The 20,333-nt window shown below is 70.1% G+C and overlaps 3 protein-coding genes across 4 annotated transcripts in view; 1 reads left to right on the forward strand and 2 right to left on the reverse strand.

Moving 5' to 3' along the window:
* The window catches only part of POLN (DNA polymerase nu), an 87,563-nt gene extending 83,624 nt beyond the window's left edge, over positions 1–3,939 (forward strand). For both annotated transcript variants that reach the window (XM_070400366.1, XM_070400373.1), the window contains 3 exons: positions 1,622–1,689; positions 2,484–2,545; positions 3,643–3,939. In XM_070400366.1, coding sequence (XP_070256467.1) covers positions 1,622–1,689; positions 2,484–2,545; positions 3,643–3,798 — 286 coding nt within the window. In that variant the 3' untranslated portion in view covers positions 3,799–3,939. The remainder of the gene's footprint in view (positions 1–1,621; positions 1,690–2,483; positions 2,546–3,642) is intronic.
* A 4,801-nt stretch (positions 3,940–8,740) lies between these two features.
* On the reverse strand, positions 8,741–13,059 carry NAT8L (N-acetyltransferase 8 like). The gene is given in 4 exon segments (XM_070400396.1): positions 8,741–8,856; positions 8,858–9,201; positions 11,187–11,351; positions 12,655–13,059. Coding segments are annotated over 4 exon segments (885 nt in total). The 5' UTR covers positions 13,007–13,059; the 3' UTR covers positions 8,741–8,832.
* A 5,241-nt stretch (positions 13,060–18,300) lies between these two features.
* Positions 18,301–20,060, reverse strand: NICOL1 (NELL2 interacting cell ontogeny regulator 1). Its single transcript, XM_070411386.1, has 4 exons — positions 19,983–20,060; positions 19,637–19,785; positions 19,122–19,210; positions 18,301–18,408 (listed from the first exon to the last, which is right to left on the reverse strand). The coding sequence occupies exons 1-4, from the start codon at positions 20,051–20,053 to the stop codon at positions 18,343–18,345; spliced, it is 375 nt and encodes a 124-aa protein (XP_070267487.1). The 5' UTR covers positions 20,054–20,060; the 3' UTR covers positions 18,301–18,342.
* Positions 20,061–20,333: the final 273 nt, after the last annotated feature.

The raw sequence follows: 20,333 nt of genomic DNA on the forward strand, positions 1-20,333 counted from the left end.
TGGGGTCCTTGGGTGACAGAGCTGAGGTGAGCATAGACAGTCTTACCCGGAAGCTGACAGCCAGCTGGGCATCTTCCTGTGCGTAGGGGATGCTGTCACAGCAAACGCATCGTGTGGTTGAGAGAACCACAGACGGCGTGGGATTGGTGGCGCTTCATTCTCTGTGTTTTCTGAACTCGGCCTGTTCTTCCCAGAGCAGAGGAGCGTCCAGGCTGGTCTAGAGGGACTGTGGCTCCGTGTGAGCTGAGTCTGCCCGAAGCCGCAGGAGCCACATGTATGTCCCGTCGCCCCGGGTGCCCCATGGGCTGCAGCCGCAGGACAGTCCCCCTCGCTGCCACGGGCCGGAGCAGGAAGGCGGGGCGCGTCCACCCATCTCTGGCTCAGTGGTCATGTTGGCGACCTGTGGACAGGCCTGTGGGAATGCTTGACCACATTCACGCAGCTGGACCTGCCCTGGGCCTCTGGGAAGGAACCAGGCTCCCCGCCTGCATCCCGGCCAGTAGCGGCCTCAGTGCCCTGAGTGCGAGGACAGCAGGGCATGCGGGGCCCAGAAGATGCTCATCTGCTCGCCCCAGGGCAGCCCCTCCCCTCCAGCGCCCCCCATGCAGCAGCCCAGGCACCTGGGCTCTCACTCTCTCAGCCTCCAAAGGGGCCTGGGGCCCAGGAGGGGCAGGAGGACCGCCGGCAGTGAGGGGTGCCTCGGAGGCCTGCGGGGGGTGGGGAGGCGCGGGGCAGGACCCGGCCTTCCCAGGGGAAAGGGCGAAGGGCAGAGAGTCCGCAGCAGCTCCAGCCGCTCAGGGGTGGACAGGGGCTACGCAGGGGGCCTCGGAGCAGGTGCAGAGCCCGAGCGTGACGCACAGAGGGACTCGGGGCCGCGAAGCAGGTGCCAGGCAGCAGAGAGCCACGGACAGGCGTGGGCGAGGCCCCTCCGCGTGCCCCCACCGCAGCCTCAGTCCCGACGGATGGAAGTCACTCGGCAGTCAGCTGCCTCCGGGACGCAGCAACCTGAGCCTGGCCCACACCACACGGCTGCTTCCCTGCTTTCCTATGTCCCAGCTTCCAGCTAGAAGCACGGAATGTCCCGTCGGCGTGAGAGTGCGTGGAGGGGACTGCCCGTCCCATTACTCCTAGGTTGTCGGGGCACAGTGTCCCCTGAAGTGTGAGCGCCACAGCTCTCAGACGAGGGCCTGTCCCCAGGCTCCTGCCCGTGGCAGGCAGTGCCGTGGGCTCGGAGCTCCTTAGAAGGCAAGACCCACGCTGCCCGCCTGGCTGACTGCAGGCAGGGCCCACGCGAGCCAGAGGCTGCACTAAACCCGTCAGGGCCCGGCTCCCCGAGGGGCTTAGAGGCTCTTCCGCAGCTGCCTGGACTGCCCGCCTGCTGTGCCCCTCCTCCCGGGAGGCCATCCTGTGACAACGGGGTGACCCAGGCAGCCGGGCCCGCGGGTCCTCCCACTCCCCCTGGGCCACCTCCTCTCCGACACCCTGTGCCACAATATGCCCTGTACACACGCCCCATTGACGCCCCCCTCGCTGGGCAGCCAGCGGTGCCCGACCGCGTGGGGTCCTGACTGACCGTGTGGGGTCCCCTCACAGGCTGACACCCCCGGGCTCTGTGTTTCAGGCTGGTTGCCCAGATCCACGATGAGCTGCTGTTTGAGGTGGAAGATGCGCAGGTGCCCGAGTTTGCAGGTGAGCCCAGAGGAGACAGGAAGGAAGGCACGTCCGGGTCGGCCCGGGTCTGCCTGGGGGTGTGCTCAGGTCCCCCTCCCCCGCCTCATGCTGTGCGTCACCTGCACCCTGGCCACAGCCCCACGGACACCAGTGCTCCCCGTGGGCCGTGCTCCCCGTGGGCTGAGCTCCCTGTGGGCTGAGCTCCCCGTGGGCCGTGCCCAGCCACGGGCCCTGGAAAGATGGGGCATTGGCCTCCCAGGCTGGGGGAGCGGGGCTGGGGGTGCTAAAGGGGCTCACTGCCAGGCACCCGCAGGGGTCCTGGGGAGACCCAGGTTCCTCCCTCACCGGCTGCAGTAGCGGCGGGGCGCCCGCTCCGGCCTCGCTGTGGTAGACAGAGGACAGCCCCGTTGCCGGTCCCAGGCGTGTCTGTCCAGATCTGTGTGGCACGTCGGACTTGGGGGCATGGGATGGGAGCTCACTGTTAGAGAGGCAGCTCGCTCTGGGACCCCGGAACCAAGCTGGCTGCTCCCCTCCAGGGCCCAGCGTGCCCCCCGGTGACCCAGGCCTCCCATGGGGCCACCACCGGCGCCCCGAGCTGCCCTGCAGGCTTCACCTGGGCCTGCACCCCCACGGGGCTCCTGCCCCCGCTCCTCCTCCTTCCTCTGGCCCCAGAGCCTCGAACGGAGCTGCAGGCCTGGCCTGACCCCTGCCCGACCCTGCCCAGCACCTGAGGGCTGAGGGAGGCCCAGCTGGGGAACCTGTGGGTGTGGCCCGAGGGGCAGGGGCTCCATCCCCCCTTCTCTCTCTCCTAGCTCTGGTCCAGGGAGCCATGGAGGCCTTGCAGCACGTGAGGGCACTGGAACTGCAGCTGCAGGTGAGGGGCAGCGGGAACCGGGGGCCACACCCCCAGCTGGCAGGGACCCCGCGGGGAGAGGGCACAGTGCCCCGGGCAGGAGCGCCCGGACAGGCCAGGCCCGGCCCTGCCGCAGGCCCCAGTCCGGCTGCTCCCAACCTGCCCTCTGAGGAGCCATTACTCTGGCGACAAGGTGTGGCCCCCTGCCTGGGAGAGCCACAGGGTGTCCTTGGGGCATTGGGACTGGGTCAGGCACCCAGGGCCCCCCACCTGCCTCAGGTGCACCGGGCCTGCTGAGCCTGGTCCCAGCCCCACCCCTGCTGGTCACCCCTCAGAGGGGCTCCCCCAAGTCAGAGGGAAAAATGGAGGGATACGGAGGGGGTGAGAGTCCCTGAAGCCTGTGCAGGTCTCCCTGGTGGGCAGAGCCATGCCTGTCCCTGTCCCTCCGAGGGGGCTCCAGCCACCAGGTCCCCAGCAGCCTCCGCTCTTCCTCCTCGGGTTGTGGCCACACTGTGTGCCTGGAGGGCCCCTGCACGGCCCGTCCTCCCCAGGCAGTGCTAGATAGGTCAGGGAGCACTGCCTGGGCCGGCCAGGGTCAGGGGCCGGGGTGTCCACGCTTGCTCCTGCAGCACGTGGGGACATGGGGCGCTTTCCTTCCATGGAGGCCAGGAGCCCCCAGTAGTCCTGCAGGTGGCAGAGCTGCGGCTGTGGGGGGGCCCTCCGGGGGACCCTCCCCCACCCTAACAAGAGGGGCTCTTGAGCCGTGGTCCAGGGATCAAGGCCCCGGGAGGGCTCTCCTGGACCCCTGGCACCTCTCAGGGCCCCGAGGTGGCCAGCACAGGGGGGGCACCTGGCCTGGCCCCGCCCCTGCAGGCATGCTCCCTGGCACAGGCCCTGGCAGCTCAGGTGGCAGACTTGGCCAACATGGAGGTGCTATGCCCAGGGCGTGAGCCGGCCTGCCTGTCCCCGGAAGTGTGCGTTATTGTGCGTCCCGTAGCCGTGTGGCTGTGGGTATGTTGGGGCGTGTCTGCCTTGCACTGTGGCCGTCCCCGGGTGGGGGGCTTGGAGGTGATGGCAAGCTGGCCAGACCTGCACTCACCCCTGGCTGCCACCCACAGGTGCCCCTGAAGGTGAGCCTGAGCACTGGCCGCTCCTGGGGACACCTGGTGCCACTGCAGGAGGCCCTGCCTCAGCCACGCCCCCGTCCTGCCACGTCTCCACGCAACCGCCTGGCCAGACCGCACCTGCCTTCTTCCCCTGCATTTCGTCCGTAGCCCCGGCGACAGCGGGGCCAGAACTGACCCCCAGCCCCTGGGTGGCCTCCCCAAGGCCAGTGCTGGTGTCTGTGCTGGCTGGTGGCTGGAGCAGGACATGGCCCGGCCAAGTGCACCCTCTGGGTCCTCGCCCTAGTAAACACCGTCCACAAAGCTGTCCTCGTCCGTCCCCGTGACTTCTTCCCGTGGGTGGGAAGTGCCCGGGCCGGGGCTGAGCGCCCCACCTGAGCCGCCAGCTGGTAACCAGCCCTGGGAGCAGCTGGCTCCCTGCCTGGGCCGTTCTTCCCCGGTGCCAAGGGAAGGGCCCAGCTGTGCACCCCAAAGCCTCGCAGCATGCCCTGCACAGTGGGGAAACCGAGGCACCGGAAGGTTACATCACTGTAATGCACACATGGCTGCTTCTGTGGCGGCCCCTGGGAGTGTGTTCCAGGTCCTCCCACCAGCTTCCGGGTCTGGATCTGGGCTCCGACTGGGTCCGTGGCACCTGTCAGGGCGGAGGAGCATGTTGATGCGCCCACTGGGCCCAGGCGCTCCTGCCCCCGGGGGCCTGGCTACTCCTGCTGACACGCGGCTGGGTTCTGTGCTGCCTTCACGGAGCCCTCGGGATGCATCGTCCTTGGGAGCCTTGGTCACCAGGTCCCAGGCCCAGCCCCCCTTCTCTCGTTCTGGACTGAGCCTGGCCCCGCCCGCAGCCCGCAGCCTGTGCCTGGAAGTCTTTACTGCGCTGTCACCTCAGAGCACACCCTCTGGGGGCTTCACAGGGGACATCTGGCCCAAACAAATGAACAGCCTGGGAACGGACCCCGCAGCCTGGCCTGTGCACCCGACAGCCCCAGGCTGAGGGCAGACGCCTCGGGAGGGAGTTGGGGAGCTGTCTGGGGCAGGGCTGGCCAGGGCCCCATCAACAAAGCCAGGGTCCACCCTGAACCTCTCCTCGCTCTCCTCACCACCTGGACCCCCAGCCCCTCCTGTCCTCCCTTCGACACCAGGCCCCACTGCCACCCCCAGGCCCTCAGGGAGTGCCCAGCGGAGGGTGCCAGACGGACAGGGCATCTCAGCCCACAGGCTCCCCCAGAGTCTCCAGGAAACCAGCCCTTCCCGCCCGTGCCGGGCTGGGGCCGCCTCAAGAAAGCACAGAGGCCGATTCCGTCAGCTCTGGTTTTATTGAAAAACAGCAGCATCGGGGCGCGCAGGTCGAAGGGCCACCCCCACATCCCTCCTGCTGCTCACACACCCACAGGAGTGAGACCCTGCCCCCCCGGCCCTGCAGCCTGTCCCTCTGGAGCTCAGCTCGCCGCTGCCCTGGGCCCTCCTGGGGGTGGTTTGGCACATCCTGGGGTCTCGGGAGTCACCCAGTCGTGGGCTCACAACAGTAAGCCAGGCACCGTGACAGGCTCTGGGCCCACCGGTCTAGACGCCGCGTCCATGCCAGCCGTGGCCAACAGCCAGGCGAGGTGACGCCACGGCACCAAGTCTGACCTCAGCCACCCTCCCCACGCCCAGACCCAGGCAGAGCCTCGTCTGGGTCATGCCACCTCCATGCCCAGCCGCCCAGCACCCCCGCTGGGAAGGAGCACCCCATTCGCAGTTCCCGGCCCCACAGGCCCAGCACAGCACCTCCCGGCCTCCTGCCCAGGCTCCCTCCGTCACCACACTCGTGCCCGAGTGCACAGGGTACACACACACGCGTGTGCACGTGCCGGTACCCCCTTCTCCCAAAGGGCTAATTATTGCTGTTTAAAAAATACCCAGCAGCTCTGACCACACCCACGGGCCGTGTCCTGGGCATCAAGGAGCCCACCTCCCAGGGCCTGCCCTTCCCAGCCCAGACCTGACCCCAAAGCCTCCTGGGAAGGCCCCAGCACAGAACACAGCACGGGGCCAGAACTGACTCAGAAGTCGCTTCAAACCGACACAGCGATGCCGCCCACCTGGCTGGACACGGACAGGAAGGGTGGAGGCGGCCACCCCACAGGCACTCCGATCGCCAACGTGCCCCAAGGCCAGAGCCAGCTCCATGGCCCCCACGCCTCAGAAGCCTCCCGGAGCCCCCACCCTCCCTCCAGGGGGCTTCTCGGAGAAAAGACCCGCAGAGCCTGAAGGGCCAGCAAGGACCCCTGGCCTCATGCCGCCTGTGGCAGGGCCTCCAGCCCACACCTTCCCCAGGGCAGGCCTCACCCTCCAGGCAGCATCCCTGCCCTCCGCCCTCTCCTCCCGGCTGCACTGGGAGGCCAAGCCGGACACGTGGGGGTGCAACGGGAGAGACCACTGGCCCTCCCACATGGCGCCTCAGCACCTGCAGACCGATCCGGGGGGCCTGCTGGGCAGTGGGAGCTGCCCTGGGGAGGGCCACCAGCCACATGCCAAGACCCTGGTGGCACCAGGCCAGGCCCAGGAGCCCTCAGCTGCCCTGGATCCCACCGCCTGGAGCTGCCCAGCTAATGAACATTCCGGAACACGCTGCCTCCTGCTCTCTGCTCCCAAACAGGTTTCCAGACAACAGGGATCCTGGGAGCCCCGACCCCTGAGCAACCCCTGGCCCGGCTCACTCTTCCGGAGCCTCAGGGGGCGCCCCGGGGGCCCGCAGGGAGGAGGGCCCAGGCTGCCAGGGCCCACGGAGAAGCTAGAGACTCATCACTGACGGCCTGGGGAGGACGCTTCAGAGGTAGAAGAGGTAAAGTCAGGATTTCTACAAACGTATAAAATTCACATCTCGGGGCATGTTCTGGAGCAGTTGGCGCCCAGACTGGAGGGAAGCAGCAGCCCGGGCAGCCCCTGCAAGGGGGTCCCGCTCCCACCAGCGGGCGGCTTGGGGTCGGGATCTGCCAAGCAACACTGCCCTGGCGAGGGCCTGTCCTGGTGCAGGGCATGCCCAGCTGGGTGGGCGCAGATGCCTCTGCCCACAGCGGCTAGGCACCGGGGTTCCCGACACGGCCCCCCGCCACACCCTCCTGGCATCTCTCCCGCCTCCTGGCAGCACCAAAGGGCAATAAAAGTCCTGGCGGCGTCCACCCACTGTGGGCCATCTGACCAGGAAGACAGGGCCCATCCAGGTCCCTCTCGGACAGACAGATGCCGGCAGAGCAGGAGGCGGCCATACCTCTGCCCAGGAGCAGGCCAGCGAGGTGTCCATCCCCAACCAGATAATGACAGCCCAGGCCCCGCCCTCCCAGCCCTGGGCACCAGCAGCTCCTCCCACCCCAGGGACAGAGGCTGGGAAGGCACAGGATCAAAGAGCTCCCCCCGCCCCCACCCCACCCCCCGCCAGCTACCACCTCGACCACCATGCTGACCCGAGGCCACCACCTGCCCTCCCGTCCACCGGGCCCCATGGCAGCGGAGGCTGCCCCCAGCCAGAACCCAGCCAACAGAAAGGAGAAAGGCACAGCTTTTCCATTTTGCTAAAACGCTTTACGTCTGTCTGTATAATCCAGGATAACAAAATCTGAGCTGCAAGAAAATAGGGTGCCGATTTCTGTACAGTCTACAAAACTCCCACCCCGAGCGGGGCCGGCCTCCAGGGTATGTACAGGGGAGAGCGGGGTCTGTACAGTGCTCCGCCAACGCCTCACGCCACAGCACGCAGGCACCGGGGAAACCGGGCACCCTGCTTGCTCGCTCACTTCCAAAGCCCCTTTAGGAACATCCCCTCCGCGGCCCCACATGTGGGTCCCTTCCTCCAAGCCCCCAATGAAGGGGTCTCGGTGGCGGGTCCAGGCTCGCAGCTGGACGTGCGGCCACTGCCAACCACCTGCTCGTCCCCGCCCGGGCCACCCTGCCCGACGGCCCCAGCCCCAACCTCAGGAGGCCGAGCAGCGCCAGCGTCCAGGCCCCCAGCCAAGCTGGACGCAGGGCCCACTGGTCCCTCCCAAAGGCAGCGGCACATCCGAGCTGGACGGTGGGCCTCAGCCTCCTCACCAACTAGGAATGCTCTTTGGGGGAAAAGATGCTAGTCAGGAGCTCCCTCCCGATTCCATGTTTTGAAACCCTCCACCCGCCCGGACCAAACTGGGCAGGAAATAGCGCCTATTCTAGACCACACAGGTGTGCGTGTGAGGGCGTCAACTACCGTTTTGTCCCGAGAATTACAGGCATGCAGAGTGCTATTCTGTCTAAATAACTTATTAAAAAAAACAGGTCGGTTCCAGGCGAGGGGAAGCTGTGGGCTGTGGTGGTGGCAGCGGCTGGGCTCGTATTCACAGGGCAGGCTGAGGCCAGGTCTGGGGGCGGCGAGAGGGAGGCCTCCCCACCCTGCTCCCCTGCAGGGCTCTGACCCAGGCTGTGCAGCAGGTTGCTATGGGAACCACACCTGGTGATGACGCCAATCAGCAAAGCCTGGGCAGGGGAGGGGTGGGGACCAAAGGGAAAGGCGATTGGGTGTCAAAGCAAAGCGGAACCAGGTGAAGCGAGGGCTCTTGAGACAGGCCTCCTGCAAGCAGGTGGCTCCGGGGCTGGCGCCAGGCGGGCAGGGACGCTCCCCAGTCTGGGCCCCATGGGCAGGCAGCCGGGCGGGCGGGAGCTGTGGGCATGCGGCATGCTGCAGCCAGCCACGTGCTCAGCATGCACAGAGCGGAGGCCCGAGGGGCAGTGGCCGCCGGCCCAGCAGGCCACGCCTCCTGGGGACCCATGGCTGAGCCAGAGTCGGGCCAGTGGCCAGCGATCTGCTGGGCAAGGGCCTCACTACAGAGGTTCTGTGCTTGGTGGGCAAGGCTGGGCCTGGGCTGACAGCTGTGGGCCAGGAGCCCTGCCATCCAGGGCCGGGCAGCTGGGTGGGTCTGCAGTGGTCCATGCTGTCACTCTTCAGGGCGTGGTCCCAGCAGAATGGGCGGGCAGGGGGCCATGGCTGCAAACGACCCACCCCCCGAAGTGTCATGGATGAGCAATAGCCCCGCCCCCCCAAGAACCAGCCAGAGAACCACGTGATGTTGAAGAAGGAAAAACCCAACAGAAACGCCAAGGCGAGCGCCTGAAAGCAGGCCCGGGCGGGGGCGGGCGGGTGCAGGCGGAGGGGCGCGGGCGGCGGGCGGGCAGCGGTCACTCCTCGCGCAGCTGCAGGCGGGTAGCGGTGGTAGCGGACCTGGAAGAAGAGGCGCTCGGCCAGCGAGAGGGTCATGCCGGGCAGCACGTAGTGGTCACTGCAGCCCATGTGTCTGAAGCCCAGCGACTCGTAGAGCTTGTGGGCGGCCACCTTGACGGCCGTCGTCCCCAGCACCACGGCGGAGTAGTCGTGCACCACGGCGAACTCCAGCACCTTGCGGCCCAGCGCCTTGGCGATGCCCTTGCCGCGGAAGCGGGAGTCCACGGACATGCGCAGCAGCTCCAAGGTGTTGTCCGCCGCGTGGGCCCGCGCCGCCACGATGCCCACCACGTTGCCATCCAGCACGGCCACCCAGAAGCAGGAGCCTGCGGGGGACAGGGCGGTCAGGGCTGGCTCTGCCGTGGGGCACGGCTGCCCGAGAGCTGGGCAGGCCTCAGCCAACTGGCCCCTTCCCTGCCTGGCAGCCAAATGCCTAGACACCGCGGCCAGCCAGAGAGGCCGTGAGGGCCACAACCCCTCGGCCTCAGGGGACCTCAGGGGCCTGTGGCCGTGCCAACCCTGTGGCTCTCCCTCTCCTGGGTCAGGGGCGGCTGGGCCTGGGAGCCCCGTGACCCTGGGAGGCTCAGAGGAAGGTCTGTGGACACATAAGAAGTCCCGTTGGGAAGCCGGGATGGCCATGGGCACCCCCTGACCCTGGCCTCTCCTGGGCAGCCAGCCCGGTGACCAGACAGCTGTCCCCACCCCTGGCCCAGACCCATCACAGCCCCATGCAGGACAGGAGGGGGAGAAGGGGGAGACAGAAGACGGACTGCAGGGCACAGGCCACTGGGAGAGCCTGTCAGCTCTGTGACCGAGGCCCAGGGGCTGCAGGAGGCAAAGGGCCGCTGGGGACGGCGGTGCCCGCTCCAGGGCACGGGCCTGTGCAGGCCCTGCTCAAGGCCACTCCGGCTCCCTCACTGAGTCCTCCCACCCCACCCCTCCTCGAGCAGCCAAACTCTCCCGTCAGCCACCAGCTCCGGCTACAAGGTCTCCGGCTCCTTTACCCGCCTCTGAGGCCCGACGGGGCCGAGCTGGAATGGCTGAGCGACTGCCCGCCTGCTGGCCTGCCCACCCACCCGCTGGCCTGCCCACCCACCCGGAGGTCAGGACCATGCTGGGAGCTTCGCCTCTCCCCAGGCCTCGGTTTCCCCACCAGTCCAGCACGGCCACGCCGGCTGCTGTCCGGCCCCGAGGCCCTGTGGGGTCTTCTGCAGACACCCCCATGTCTCAGGGGGGCCACTCAGGGACACTGCAGCCCAGAGAGCGCAGACCCGCGTGCCGGTCCTCATGCCACAGCCGGCCCCCAGCCGGACCGGACCCCCCCCCCAGCTCCTGTGGCCTCGCCTGTCGGGCCCGGCTGGCACAGGCAGAGCCAGGCAGCAGCTGGGCTCCTCGGGGCTGAGATGTTTTGTCTGCACCTGGGAAAGGGTCAAGGGGAACCAAAGGTGCCAAGGCTGCTGCCGGGCTGCGGTGGGCACGGAGCTGGCAGTGCCGGGAAGGCCACCCCGGCTCTGGGACACTTCCTCTCTGGCCCCCCACTGTCCTTCCCTGACACCAGGCTCTTGCTAGACCCCCCCAACTATCCAGGCCCACCTGTCCCCTCTCCTCAGACCGGGACCCTCAGCACCGGGGGAACTCTCACCCCCGAGGGCCAAGATGACAGACGGCCCTCGGTTCTGGGCATGGAGACCAGGGTCCTGCCTCCCACTCCCAGGACCCGGCCCCGGGCCAGCCTGGAGGACAGACAGTGGCCCAGGGCCCACGAGTCAGGCCCCTCCCTCTCCAGGAGCCTTGCCAGGGGCCAGGGCGAGACCCTCTGGTTCACTCAGTGCCCAGAGACCAGAAGCAAACGGTAAGACCCTTGCTCCCAGGGTCCCCGCCGCCCCGTCCCCTCCCCCGCGGGGCCCTCTCTGCCTGCAACTGCCCCCCCCTCGCCCCCAGCCCCGGCGCCCAGGCCAGCCCAGGACCCAGCAGGCACCACGAGCACCTCGGCCAGACAGGACCTGCGAGAGGGGAGACCCACCCTCGGCACCAGGGACGAGGCACCTGCCGCGTGGAGAGCAGGGCCCGCCAGGCCCCAAGCACCCGGCCTCAGAGGACTAAGGAGGCCCAGGGCCAGCGGCCCATGGACACTCAGACCTCGGGTCAGCACCAAAGGCCGAGCTCTGCCCCAGGCCCTGCCCCCCAATCCCGGCCAGGCCCACAGTCACCCAGAAGCCTAGTTGCGGGGCGCCCCCAGCTTGGCCTGGGGCTGCTGAGGTGGGAGAGGCCAGGAGGGGCAGAGAGGACGAGGAGCTGGGCCGGGGCTCACCGGGTGGCTTCATGTAGTACTGCTCGATGTCGGCCATGTCCGTGTGCAGGGCGCAGTCCAGGTAGGCGAGGACCACCTTCCGGCTGTAGTAGTAGCGCAGCGCCAGCAGCCCCGCCGGCACCAGGCAGGTCAGCAGCAGCGAGCCCGTGAGGGCCCAGCAGAGCACTGCGGGGAGAGGGGGCACGGTGAGGGCGGGAGGGGAGCACGGATGGTGAGGGTGCGAGGGGAGGATGGTGAGGGAGGAGGACGGTGAGGGCGCGAGGGGAGGATGATGAGGGAGGAGGACGGTGAGGACACGGAGGGGCAAGATGGTGAGGATGGGAGGGGAGGATGGTGAGGGCGGGAGGGGAGGATGGTGAGGGCGGGAGCGGAGGACGGATGGTGAGGGTGTGAGGGGAGGATGGTGAGGGAGGAGGACGGTGAGGACACGGAGGGGCAAGATGGTGAGGACGGGAGGAGAGGACGGTGAGGGAGGACGGAAGGTGAGGGGGCACGGTGAGGGCGGGAGGGGAGGATGGTGAGGGGGGAGGACGGTGAAGAGAGGGGAGGATGGTGGAGGGGAGGACGGTGAGGATGGGAGGGGAGGACGGTGAGGGTGCAAGGGGAGGATGGTGAGGGCGGGAGGGGAGACTGTCAGGAAGCAGCCACCACTGCACCTCCGGGCCGTGGACCAGGACCAGCCCCTGAGCCCGGAGGAGACGAGGCCAAAGGCGCCAGGACTGTCCTCCCCGGGGGAGCCTGGCCTCCTGCTGCACCTTCCATGAGGACCCGCCTCGGGCAGCGGCCTCCGCCCCCCCGCCCCCAGCCCCTTCCCGGGAAGCGGCACCTTCAGGACCAGCCCCCCCGGGCGCCGGGGTGAGGGCAGGGGCGAGGGCAGGAGCGGCAGCAGGCAGGCGGCTGCGGGGAGAGCGGCCTCCGCCGCATGACCTTGGGGGCGTCGCACCCGCCCGAGCCTCAAGCTGCTCATCTGGAAAATGGGGAGCAGAGGCCTCAACGCCCCTGCGGGGCTGCGCACCCCAAGGCCCGTGTCCCGCTGTGTCCTGGGCGCACCCGCACAGCACCCGCACCCGCAGGCGGGCCGCCTCCCCCATAAATTAGCACCCGGAGCCGCGAGGCAGCCGCCCCCGCCCGCGGGTTAAATATAGTCACACGCGGCGGGCGCCAGCCTCGGCCCCGCGCCCCCACCCGCGGACTCGGGGCGGCGGGGACCCCGCTCTCCCGCCCGCCGCCCCCCGCCCGCGCCGGTTCCCACGCCCCCGCCCCGGACGCCTGGGTCGGGAGCCGGGCCAGCCCCGCAGCGGGAGGCCCCGGGCCCGGCCGCCGCAGAGAGCCGGGGCGCGGGGGCGCGGGGGCGCGGGGGCGCGGGCGGGGGGCGGCGGGTCCGCTCCCTCCGAGCCGAGTCCCGGCCACCCGAGCGGGCACCGGGCGGGGGGCAGCGTGTCCCGGCGGACGGCGGGCCCGCACTGACCGGCCAGCAGGGCGCAGAGCAGCTGCGCGCGCGGGTGCTGCCGCAGGCCGCGGAAGGCCGTGTTGGGGATGCGCTCCATGATGCCGTCGTAGAAGATGCGGCACGCCGCCTCCTGCTCGGCCGCGCGGAACTCGCGGATGTGCACGCCGCGCCCCTCCGGGGGCCCCGCGCCCCCCGCGCCGCCCGGGGGCTGCGGCTGCGGCTCGGGCTGCGGCTCCGGCGGGGGCGCGGCGGGCAGCGGGGGCCACATGGCGGCGGCGAGCAGCGCGTCCTTCTTGGCCCCCGGCAGCGCCTCATGGTCCTCGGCGGCCACGATCTTCGTCTCGCAGACCATGTCGGGCTCACAATGCATGCACCCGGCGGGCGGCGCGGGGCGCGGGGCGCGGGGCGCGGGCGGCGGGCCGGGCGGGGCGGGCCCAGGGCAAGGGCGCGGCGCCCTCGGACCCGCGGCGGCGGCGGCGGCGGCGGCGGCTCAGGGGCGCGGGGCGAAGGCGGCGGGCGGCCGGGGCGCGCGCGGGGAGCTGCGCCGCATCTTGGAGGAGGATTTATAATGCGGCGGCGCCGGTGCGGCCGCGGCGCCCGGGGTCCCGCAGGGTCCTAGCGTCCACTGCATTGGCTGGGGGGTCACCATGTGACCGCGGGGGCGGGGGCCGACGCCGCCTCCGCGCCCGCCCGGTGGCACATTTGCGCGCCGCGCGGCGGCCGGGCTCCGGCGGCTGCGGGAGGGAGGGCGCCCGGGTGGGGGGCGGCCGCCTCGCCGAGTGGCGGGGACCGGCGAGCGCGACCGGGGTTCTGGCCGGAGGCGGCGCCTCCCGCGGCCCCGCACCCCCGCGCCGCCGCTGTGCGGTCCGGGAAGCCGCGGACCTGGACCGGCCTCGGGCCCCGCAGCGCCGCGTCCTCTTCCTCCGCAGCCGCCGGTCGCGGTCACGAAGGCACCTCCGTCTCCCGCCCCGTGGTCGGGGCGCGGCACCCCGGCCTCCCCGCCTGGCGCCCTGGGAACGTGCGCCCGGATCTGCGCGGGCTGGAGGCGAGGGGGTGCGACCGGAGCGGGTCTGATGTCCGCGCTGCGCAGCGCGCAACCCGCCTTTAGACACCGGACACCGGGGCGGGGGCGGGGAGGAGGGGGTGCGGGCCCGCAGGACCCCTCCCGGCCCGGCCCCTGCCTTCCATGGCCCGCGCATGCGCCCTGCGATCTCGGTGCAGGTGCAGGGGGGCCTCCGGCGGATCCTCCTGCCCCCAGAGCCCGACAGGCCGGCGCTGCGGGTCAGGGGAGGCCGGAAGGGGACCGGTCGCCCCAGAATCCTTGGCACCTCAGGAGCCCCGCCCGCCGCTCCGCACCCCTCTCCTCATCGCCCGCACCCCGCGAGGTGACCCCCCCAGCGGCCGGAGCTGAGTTCCCCGTGCCGCGCTGGTGGCTGGTGGCCCCTCGGCCCACAGAGCCCAGCCAGGCGCCTGCGGTCACCCGGGGCCTGGGCGGGGCTGTCCTTGCCTGCACCCCGCTAAGGGACACGGGGAGGGGCGGCCGGACCAAGGCGCTGAACTAGTCCTCGGCCAGGGCTGGGGGAGGGGGGGAGTAGAGGAGGGCCGGGGCGGGGTGGCACCCCCACACCATGCTCCCCAGGTACCAGATTGCCAGGTGCCCGGTGATCTGAAGTGGGTTCAGGAGCAGCGCAGGGCCCTGCCGCTTGTGTAGCCGGTGGGACAGGCCCGCAGTGAGACCAGCCCCAGGGGCTACAGGGATGCCAACAGCACGCAGGGGTCCAGGCAGGAAAACCCTGGGGTTGGGGAGCCGCGCTGGGTGCCGAGAGGGTCAGGGGAATTCAGAGGAAGGGGAGCGGGGCTTGGGGAGCACTGTCCTGGCCAGGAAAGGGGGGGGGACAGCGGGGCCTGGGCTTCCACTTGGCGTGGCCTCGGGGTCTTCAGTTCTGCACCTGCTGAGGCCCTGTCCCCAGGTGGCTGGCCTCACCTTCAGCCCCGCAGTCCCCGGCTCAGCCCCTTGGTCCAGAGGGGCCCAGAGCCAGGACGAGACGGAGGGGACGGGAAGGGCTGGGAGGCCTCAGCCCGGGTTTAACGCACTTGGAGTGAGTGGGAGTGACTTGAAGGGGAAGACGGTGCAGAAGGCAGCGGGGGAGGCAGGGGGAGCCTCAGAGATGGGGGTTCCCCGTCTGTCCCAGGGAGGCTGTGCCCTCAGCCCACATCAGGAGCCCGTTGTATAGACGAAAAGCTCGAGGCTGGGCAGGTCAGGGCCAGTCTGTCCTCCCAGCGCTCTCGCTCCGAACCCCACGTCCGTGAAATCCTCTACCCGCCTCCCATGTCTGCTGCCCCGTCCTCTACCCGCCCGGGGCCTCAGGCCAGACCAGGACCCCCTGGTGCCCCCTCGCCCAACACCAGAGCCCCCCTCCCCAGATCCCCACCATGGGCTGCTCCAGAGGCCGGCCTGGGGCCTCGGAGCACCTGGAGCACCTGGCACCTGACGGGAGGCAGCTCCCCGGGGACACAGGTGGGGCCTGGGGAATGGGACCGGGCAGGGGGCGTTGGGGGAAGTGAATCAGAGGCAGGGGATGGGAAGGAAAACAGGACCAGGCAGAAAGGGGAGGAGGGAGCAGGGGTGAGACTCGGTGCGGGTCCTGCCCCCGCCACAGGCCTGGCTCCTGACCAGCCATGAGGCTCGGGGAGGGAGCTCTGCCCGCCACCTGCTCTGCCCAGCTTGTTGGAGGCCAGTGTTAGCCAGGAGCAGAGCAAGGAGGACGGGCACCACAGAAGGTCACCAGGGGGAAGCCCCAGGGGCCTGGCCACAGACAATTGCAGGGTGGGGCCTCCCCCCCAATCCTGGACCCCCTGACCTTTCCTCCCTGAGATGCCCTCTAGGCCTCAAGTTGTCGTTCGGCTCCAGGCCCCAGCCCCGGCTGCAGCTCAGCTGACAGCAGGACCAGCTGCATGAATAGGACCCCTGCAAGGACACTGACCTGACCGTCCCACCAGATCTCCCCGGGGCCTCCCCTACAACCTCCACCCAGTGCGCTCCCCTCCCCCCCTCCCCGGGCTGTACCATCACCTTCCTCACTCCCAAGCTCCACTGGCCCTTCCTTTGCCGCCATAACTTGTTCGCTAAGCCCGTTTTTTCTAGGAATCCCCTTTTCTCTCTCTCTGATTTACCCAATAAATGTCCTCTTACAGTTTAGCTCTTGGTTCCGAATTCTTTCCCAGCCAGAACCCAAGTGCCGAGGTTGCTGACCCCGGGTTTGGTCTGACCCCAGGGGTCACACCTGGTGCCCCCCGCCCCCGCCTCCGCCAAATGGACTAGAGTGCTGGGCCTTTGCCCCCCCCCCCCCCCAGCCAGCTGGGCCCAGCGGACACGGGATGACTTGAGGATGGGGGATAAAAGCACAGAAAGTGGGGGCAACAGGCACACCAAGCCCAGGAGAGCGAACGCTGCCCTAGGGACACCACTCCCAGCTCTGCCCGGAGCTGAGGGACAATCAGGGAGATCCCGGCTCAGGGCAGACCCGGGCGCTGGCCTTGGCCACATGCCGAGCCCAGCTCCTTGCTGACGCTGCACTTCTGCTCCTACAACACCCCCACCCGGCCTCCACCCCACCCCCCTCCCCTCCGGGCTGGCGGTGACCCGTGGCCCAGTGTGGGCCCTGCCAGGCCTCAGCAGCAGCGACAGGCCTCGCCCCGCCTCCTGGGGGGGGGGGGTCCCTTCTCCTCTGTCCACTCAGGGCTCTCAGCCAGGCTGTCCACCCGTCTCCCTCCAGCCCCTCCCCTCCTCCTCCCAAACCCAGCCCCCTCCCTTTCTCTCAAACCCACAGCATGGCCAAGCCCCATGGCCCCTTTTTTAAAAAATATATTTTTATTGATTTTAGAAAGGAGGGGGAGGGGAGAGAGAGAAACATCAGTGATGAGAACCATGGACCAGCTGCCTCCCACACGCCCCACACTGGGGATGGAGCCCGCAACCCGGGCCTGTGCCTGGACCGGGAATCCAACTGTGACCGCCTGGTTCATAGGTCGATGCTCAACCCCTGAGGCCGATGGCTCCTTTCGGGTACAACCGCTTCTCCTGCGAACACCCAGCGCGGCCTGCTCTTCACGGCTTCACCTCGCGGCGGCGACTCCATCCCGGCCACCCCGGGTCCATCCTCCCCCTGCGTCCTGTTACGATGTCACATCACAGGGAGCCCCTGCCGGCTCCAACCCCCCAAGGCTCCCCCCACCCCCTCCTGCCCTGCAGCTGTGGCGGAACGGACCGCCCAGCAGCCTCCCGGGGCCACTGCTGCTCCCCACGCCTGACTCCAGCCCCTACCGCCGGCTCCGTGACTCACTCCCATCTCCTATCGCGTGTGAGGGCTCGTGGCTGCACCCGCACAGGATGCCCAGCTCAATTCAACTGTCAGATAAAAACAGTTTTGCAAGGGACACACTCCTGCTAAACGCGCTGTCCTAGAAGCACTGGGTCCTGGCTGGCCTTGGCCAAACCCGCCGCCGAGCCCAGATCACAGGCCGCGTCCCTCGCCCCTGCCCAGGAACGGCCCGTGATGAGGCCAGCCAGTCGGACGTAAGCACCTGCACCCTGCCCCTCGACTCCTCTGGGGCCCAGGACAGTGGCACCCCAGTCCCCATACCACACCGCTCGTGCCCAGGCCCGAGGGCCGTGCAGGGCCTGCCAGCCTGTGCCATGGAGCCTGCGGTGGGTTCCCGGGCGTCACAGCGAAGGTGGGACTCTGGTTTCTTCGCTCTGGTACCCACACCTGCGTGCCTGGCGCTTCTGGGCACAAAGCTCTGACAATAGGACAGGTTCCCGGTGGGAGGGAGGCCATGGGGTGAGGGGAGGCCATGGGGGTGGGGAGGGCAGGGCAGGTCCCTGGGGCAACCTCTGGGGGCAGTCAGGCGGGGACTTGTGGGCTAAGGCGACAGCCCACCAGGGCGTCAGCTCTCCCTGCCCGACCAGCACGCAGGCCCTGCCGAGAGGCCACAACCAAGAACTGAAGCCCCAGCTCGGCGGGGGGGAGGGGGTGCCACAGTGGTCACCCCCATCAGCGCCCTACTGTGCGCCCGGGTGTCCTAAAGCATCGCTTTTGCAATAAAAACTTTAAAATGAAGGGGGAGGGGTTACTGGCTGCCCCTGGAGACCTCCTGCCTGGCACTAAGTACACGTGTGGGGGCGTGAGTGGGCCGGCTGCCAGGGGCATGGTGCCCGCCTCAGGCCCCGGTGCCAGGGGGCTGAACTGGGGCTGCTGAAGGGACCAGCAGGCGGGTGGAGGTTGTGGGGAAGGTCCCAGGGCTCCGGGGCCACGGGCTGGGCCTCCAGGAAGCCTCGGGCGACGCCACCCCACCGCCGTGCGGGGGACGCTGTGCTGGGCAGCTGCTCCCAGGGCCACGACCGCTTCTGCGCTCCCGGGAACACAAGGGCAGGCGGGCAGGAGGCAGGAGCCCAGAGGCGAACCTGCTGAGCGGGTGCAGGTCCACCCCAGTGGCCGGACGGCGTGTCCCCACTCAGCGCTGGCCCTGTCGTGGGGCAGTGCCCAGGGGGCCTCAACCCACGTGGACAGCTGGGAAACTGAGGCCCAGAGAGAGGCCCACGCAGGGCGGCGGGGGACGGCGCAGGCGGGCTCGGGGCCAGAGCAGGGAGACAGGACACGGGCAGCTGGGCTGGGTGTTTATTGACGGGGCAGCGCTGGCGGGTCCTCAGCGCCCCGCGGGCCAGCAGGCACACAGGGCCCGGCGCTCCGCCTGCAGCAGCAGCGTCTCCGTCTGCAAAGGAACAGGGACCATCAGGGTGAGAGTCACCCGCCCCCCAGCCCGGGGCGCTCCACCTCCTGGCTTCTCCCAAGCCCACCTGCCCCTGGGCCTCTCGGAGGCGCCCTGACGGTCTGCACCCCACTTCCTGCAGGGACCCTCTGCTGCTGTCCCGCCCCTCCCCGCTCCCCCTGCACCGGTCCTACCTGGGGGCTCTTCACACACGGGGGATGCGGCCCGAACCCGGGCCTGTCTGACCTCGCGGTTCAGAGGTCGGCCCTCAACCCCTGAGCCGGCCGGAGGGTACTTCCTCCTTCTTCTCCAACTCTCCCAGCCCCTGCCCGGCCTCCCCGGCCTCTAAAGGCCCCTCACCTGAGGGCTGGGCCTCCCCTCCTTCCTCTTCTGGGAGCCCCTCTGCCCCAGGACAGTGGGTCCCTCACACGGGCTCCCTGCTCATTCCGCACTTGGGGGTCGCCCTGCCTCCGGGACCCAGGCAGCCTGTGCACCACCCTCCCGCCCAGGCCACCCTGCCCAGGCCACCCACCCCCTTGAGCTCCCCCCCCCAAGGGGCCCCTCCGCACACACCCCCACCCCCACCCCCGCCTCAGTCTCCTCTCCGCCAGGGGCAGGCTGGGCTGGAGGGATGAGAGTGGGGGGGCTGGGCTGGGAGGGGTGGGGGAGGCTGGACCGGCGCGCCCCGGTGGCTGGAGCCGGAGGGGGACCCTCACCCGCGCGTCCAGGCTGTAGGCCGTCTTCCGAAGGTCCTGCAGGGCGCGCTGCATGAACTCGAACGCGTGGCAGTCCACGCACGGGCGGCCTGCGGGGCGCGGGGCGCGGGTCAGCGGGGGGCCCTGCTCCATCCCCGCGGCCTCCCACCCCCCACCCCCCCACCCCCCCACCCCCACCGAGGGGCGGCCAGGGAGGCGGGAGGCGAGAGGCGGGCGGGGCGCGGGGATGCCGGGAACAAAGCGAGGCGGCCTCCCGCACGCGGGACCGGGACCGGGACGGGGAGGGGGACCGGGACGGGGACGGGGAGGGGGACGGGGACGGGGACGGGGACGGGGAGGGGGACGGGGACGGGGACGGGGAGGGGGACGGAGAGGGGGACCGGGACGGGGACGGGGACGGGGACCGGGATGGGGACGGGGAGGGGGACGTACTCTGCGCGGGGACGGGGACCGGGACGGGGACGGAGAGGGGGACCGGGACGGGGACCGGGACGGGGACGGGGAGGGGGACGTACTCTGCGCGGGGACGGCGCTCCCGGCGGGCTCGGCGCGGGCCTGGGCGCCCAGCAGCGCCGCGCTCAGCAGCAGCAGCAGCAGCAGCAGCGGCGGCCTCGGGGGGCTGCACGGCGACGGGGGCGCCATGGTCGAGCGGAGGGAGCGGGGCCTGCAGCGCAGGAGGGTCCTCGCGCCCGCCTCGCCCCCACCCCGCCCCGCTGCGACCCCCACTCCTCCCGGGACCCGCGAGCCCCACCCCGCGCCCCCCGCCGCGCCCCCTCACCCCGACCTCAGCCTCCGCACACCCGCCCCGAACCCCCTACCTCGGGCACCCCGCCCCGCGGCCCCCGCGACCCCCGCCCTCACCGCGGTCGGGACCCGCGAACGCAGCGCAGGCGACTCGGGGAGACGCGTTGCGTTCGGCGCGCACCGCGCATGCGCTCCCCGACCTCGCCCGGGATCTCCCCCCCCGCCCGCCCCAACCCGTCGTCATGGAAACCGGAGGCCTCGGAACCGCAGATTTAAAGGGACCAGAGTGGCTCAGGGATTCCGGGAGCCCCACCCCGGGCTGAGCCTGGAGCACCGTCTGGTCCAGGGTGAAGTCAGGAGGGCTGCCTGGAGGCGGCGGCGTCTGGGAGGGACCATCAGAGCCCTCGCCCGAGGGAGCGAAGCGGGGGAGCCTGGCCGTCCAGGGGCCGATCCCCGGCTGGTGGGGGC

The sequence above is a fragment of the Myotis yumanensis genome, unplaced genomic scaffold (assembly GCF_028538775.1).
Source record: "Myotis yumanensis isolate MYYU_CA2020_CCGP unplaced genomic scaffold, mMyoYum1.0.hap1 SCAF_1, whole genome shotgun sequence".
In the NCBI taxonomy this organism is placed as follows: Eukaryota; Metazoa; Chordata; class Mammalia; order Chiroptera; family Vespertilionidae; genus Myotis; species Myotis yumanensis.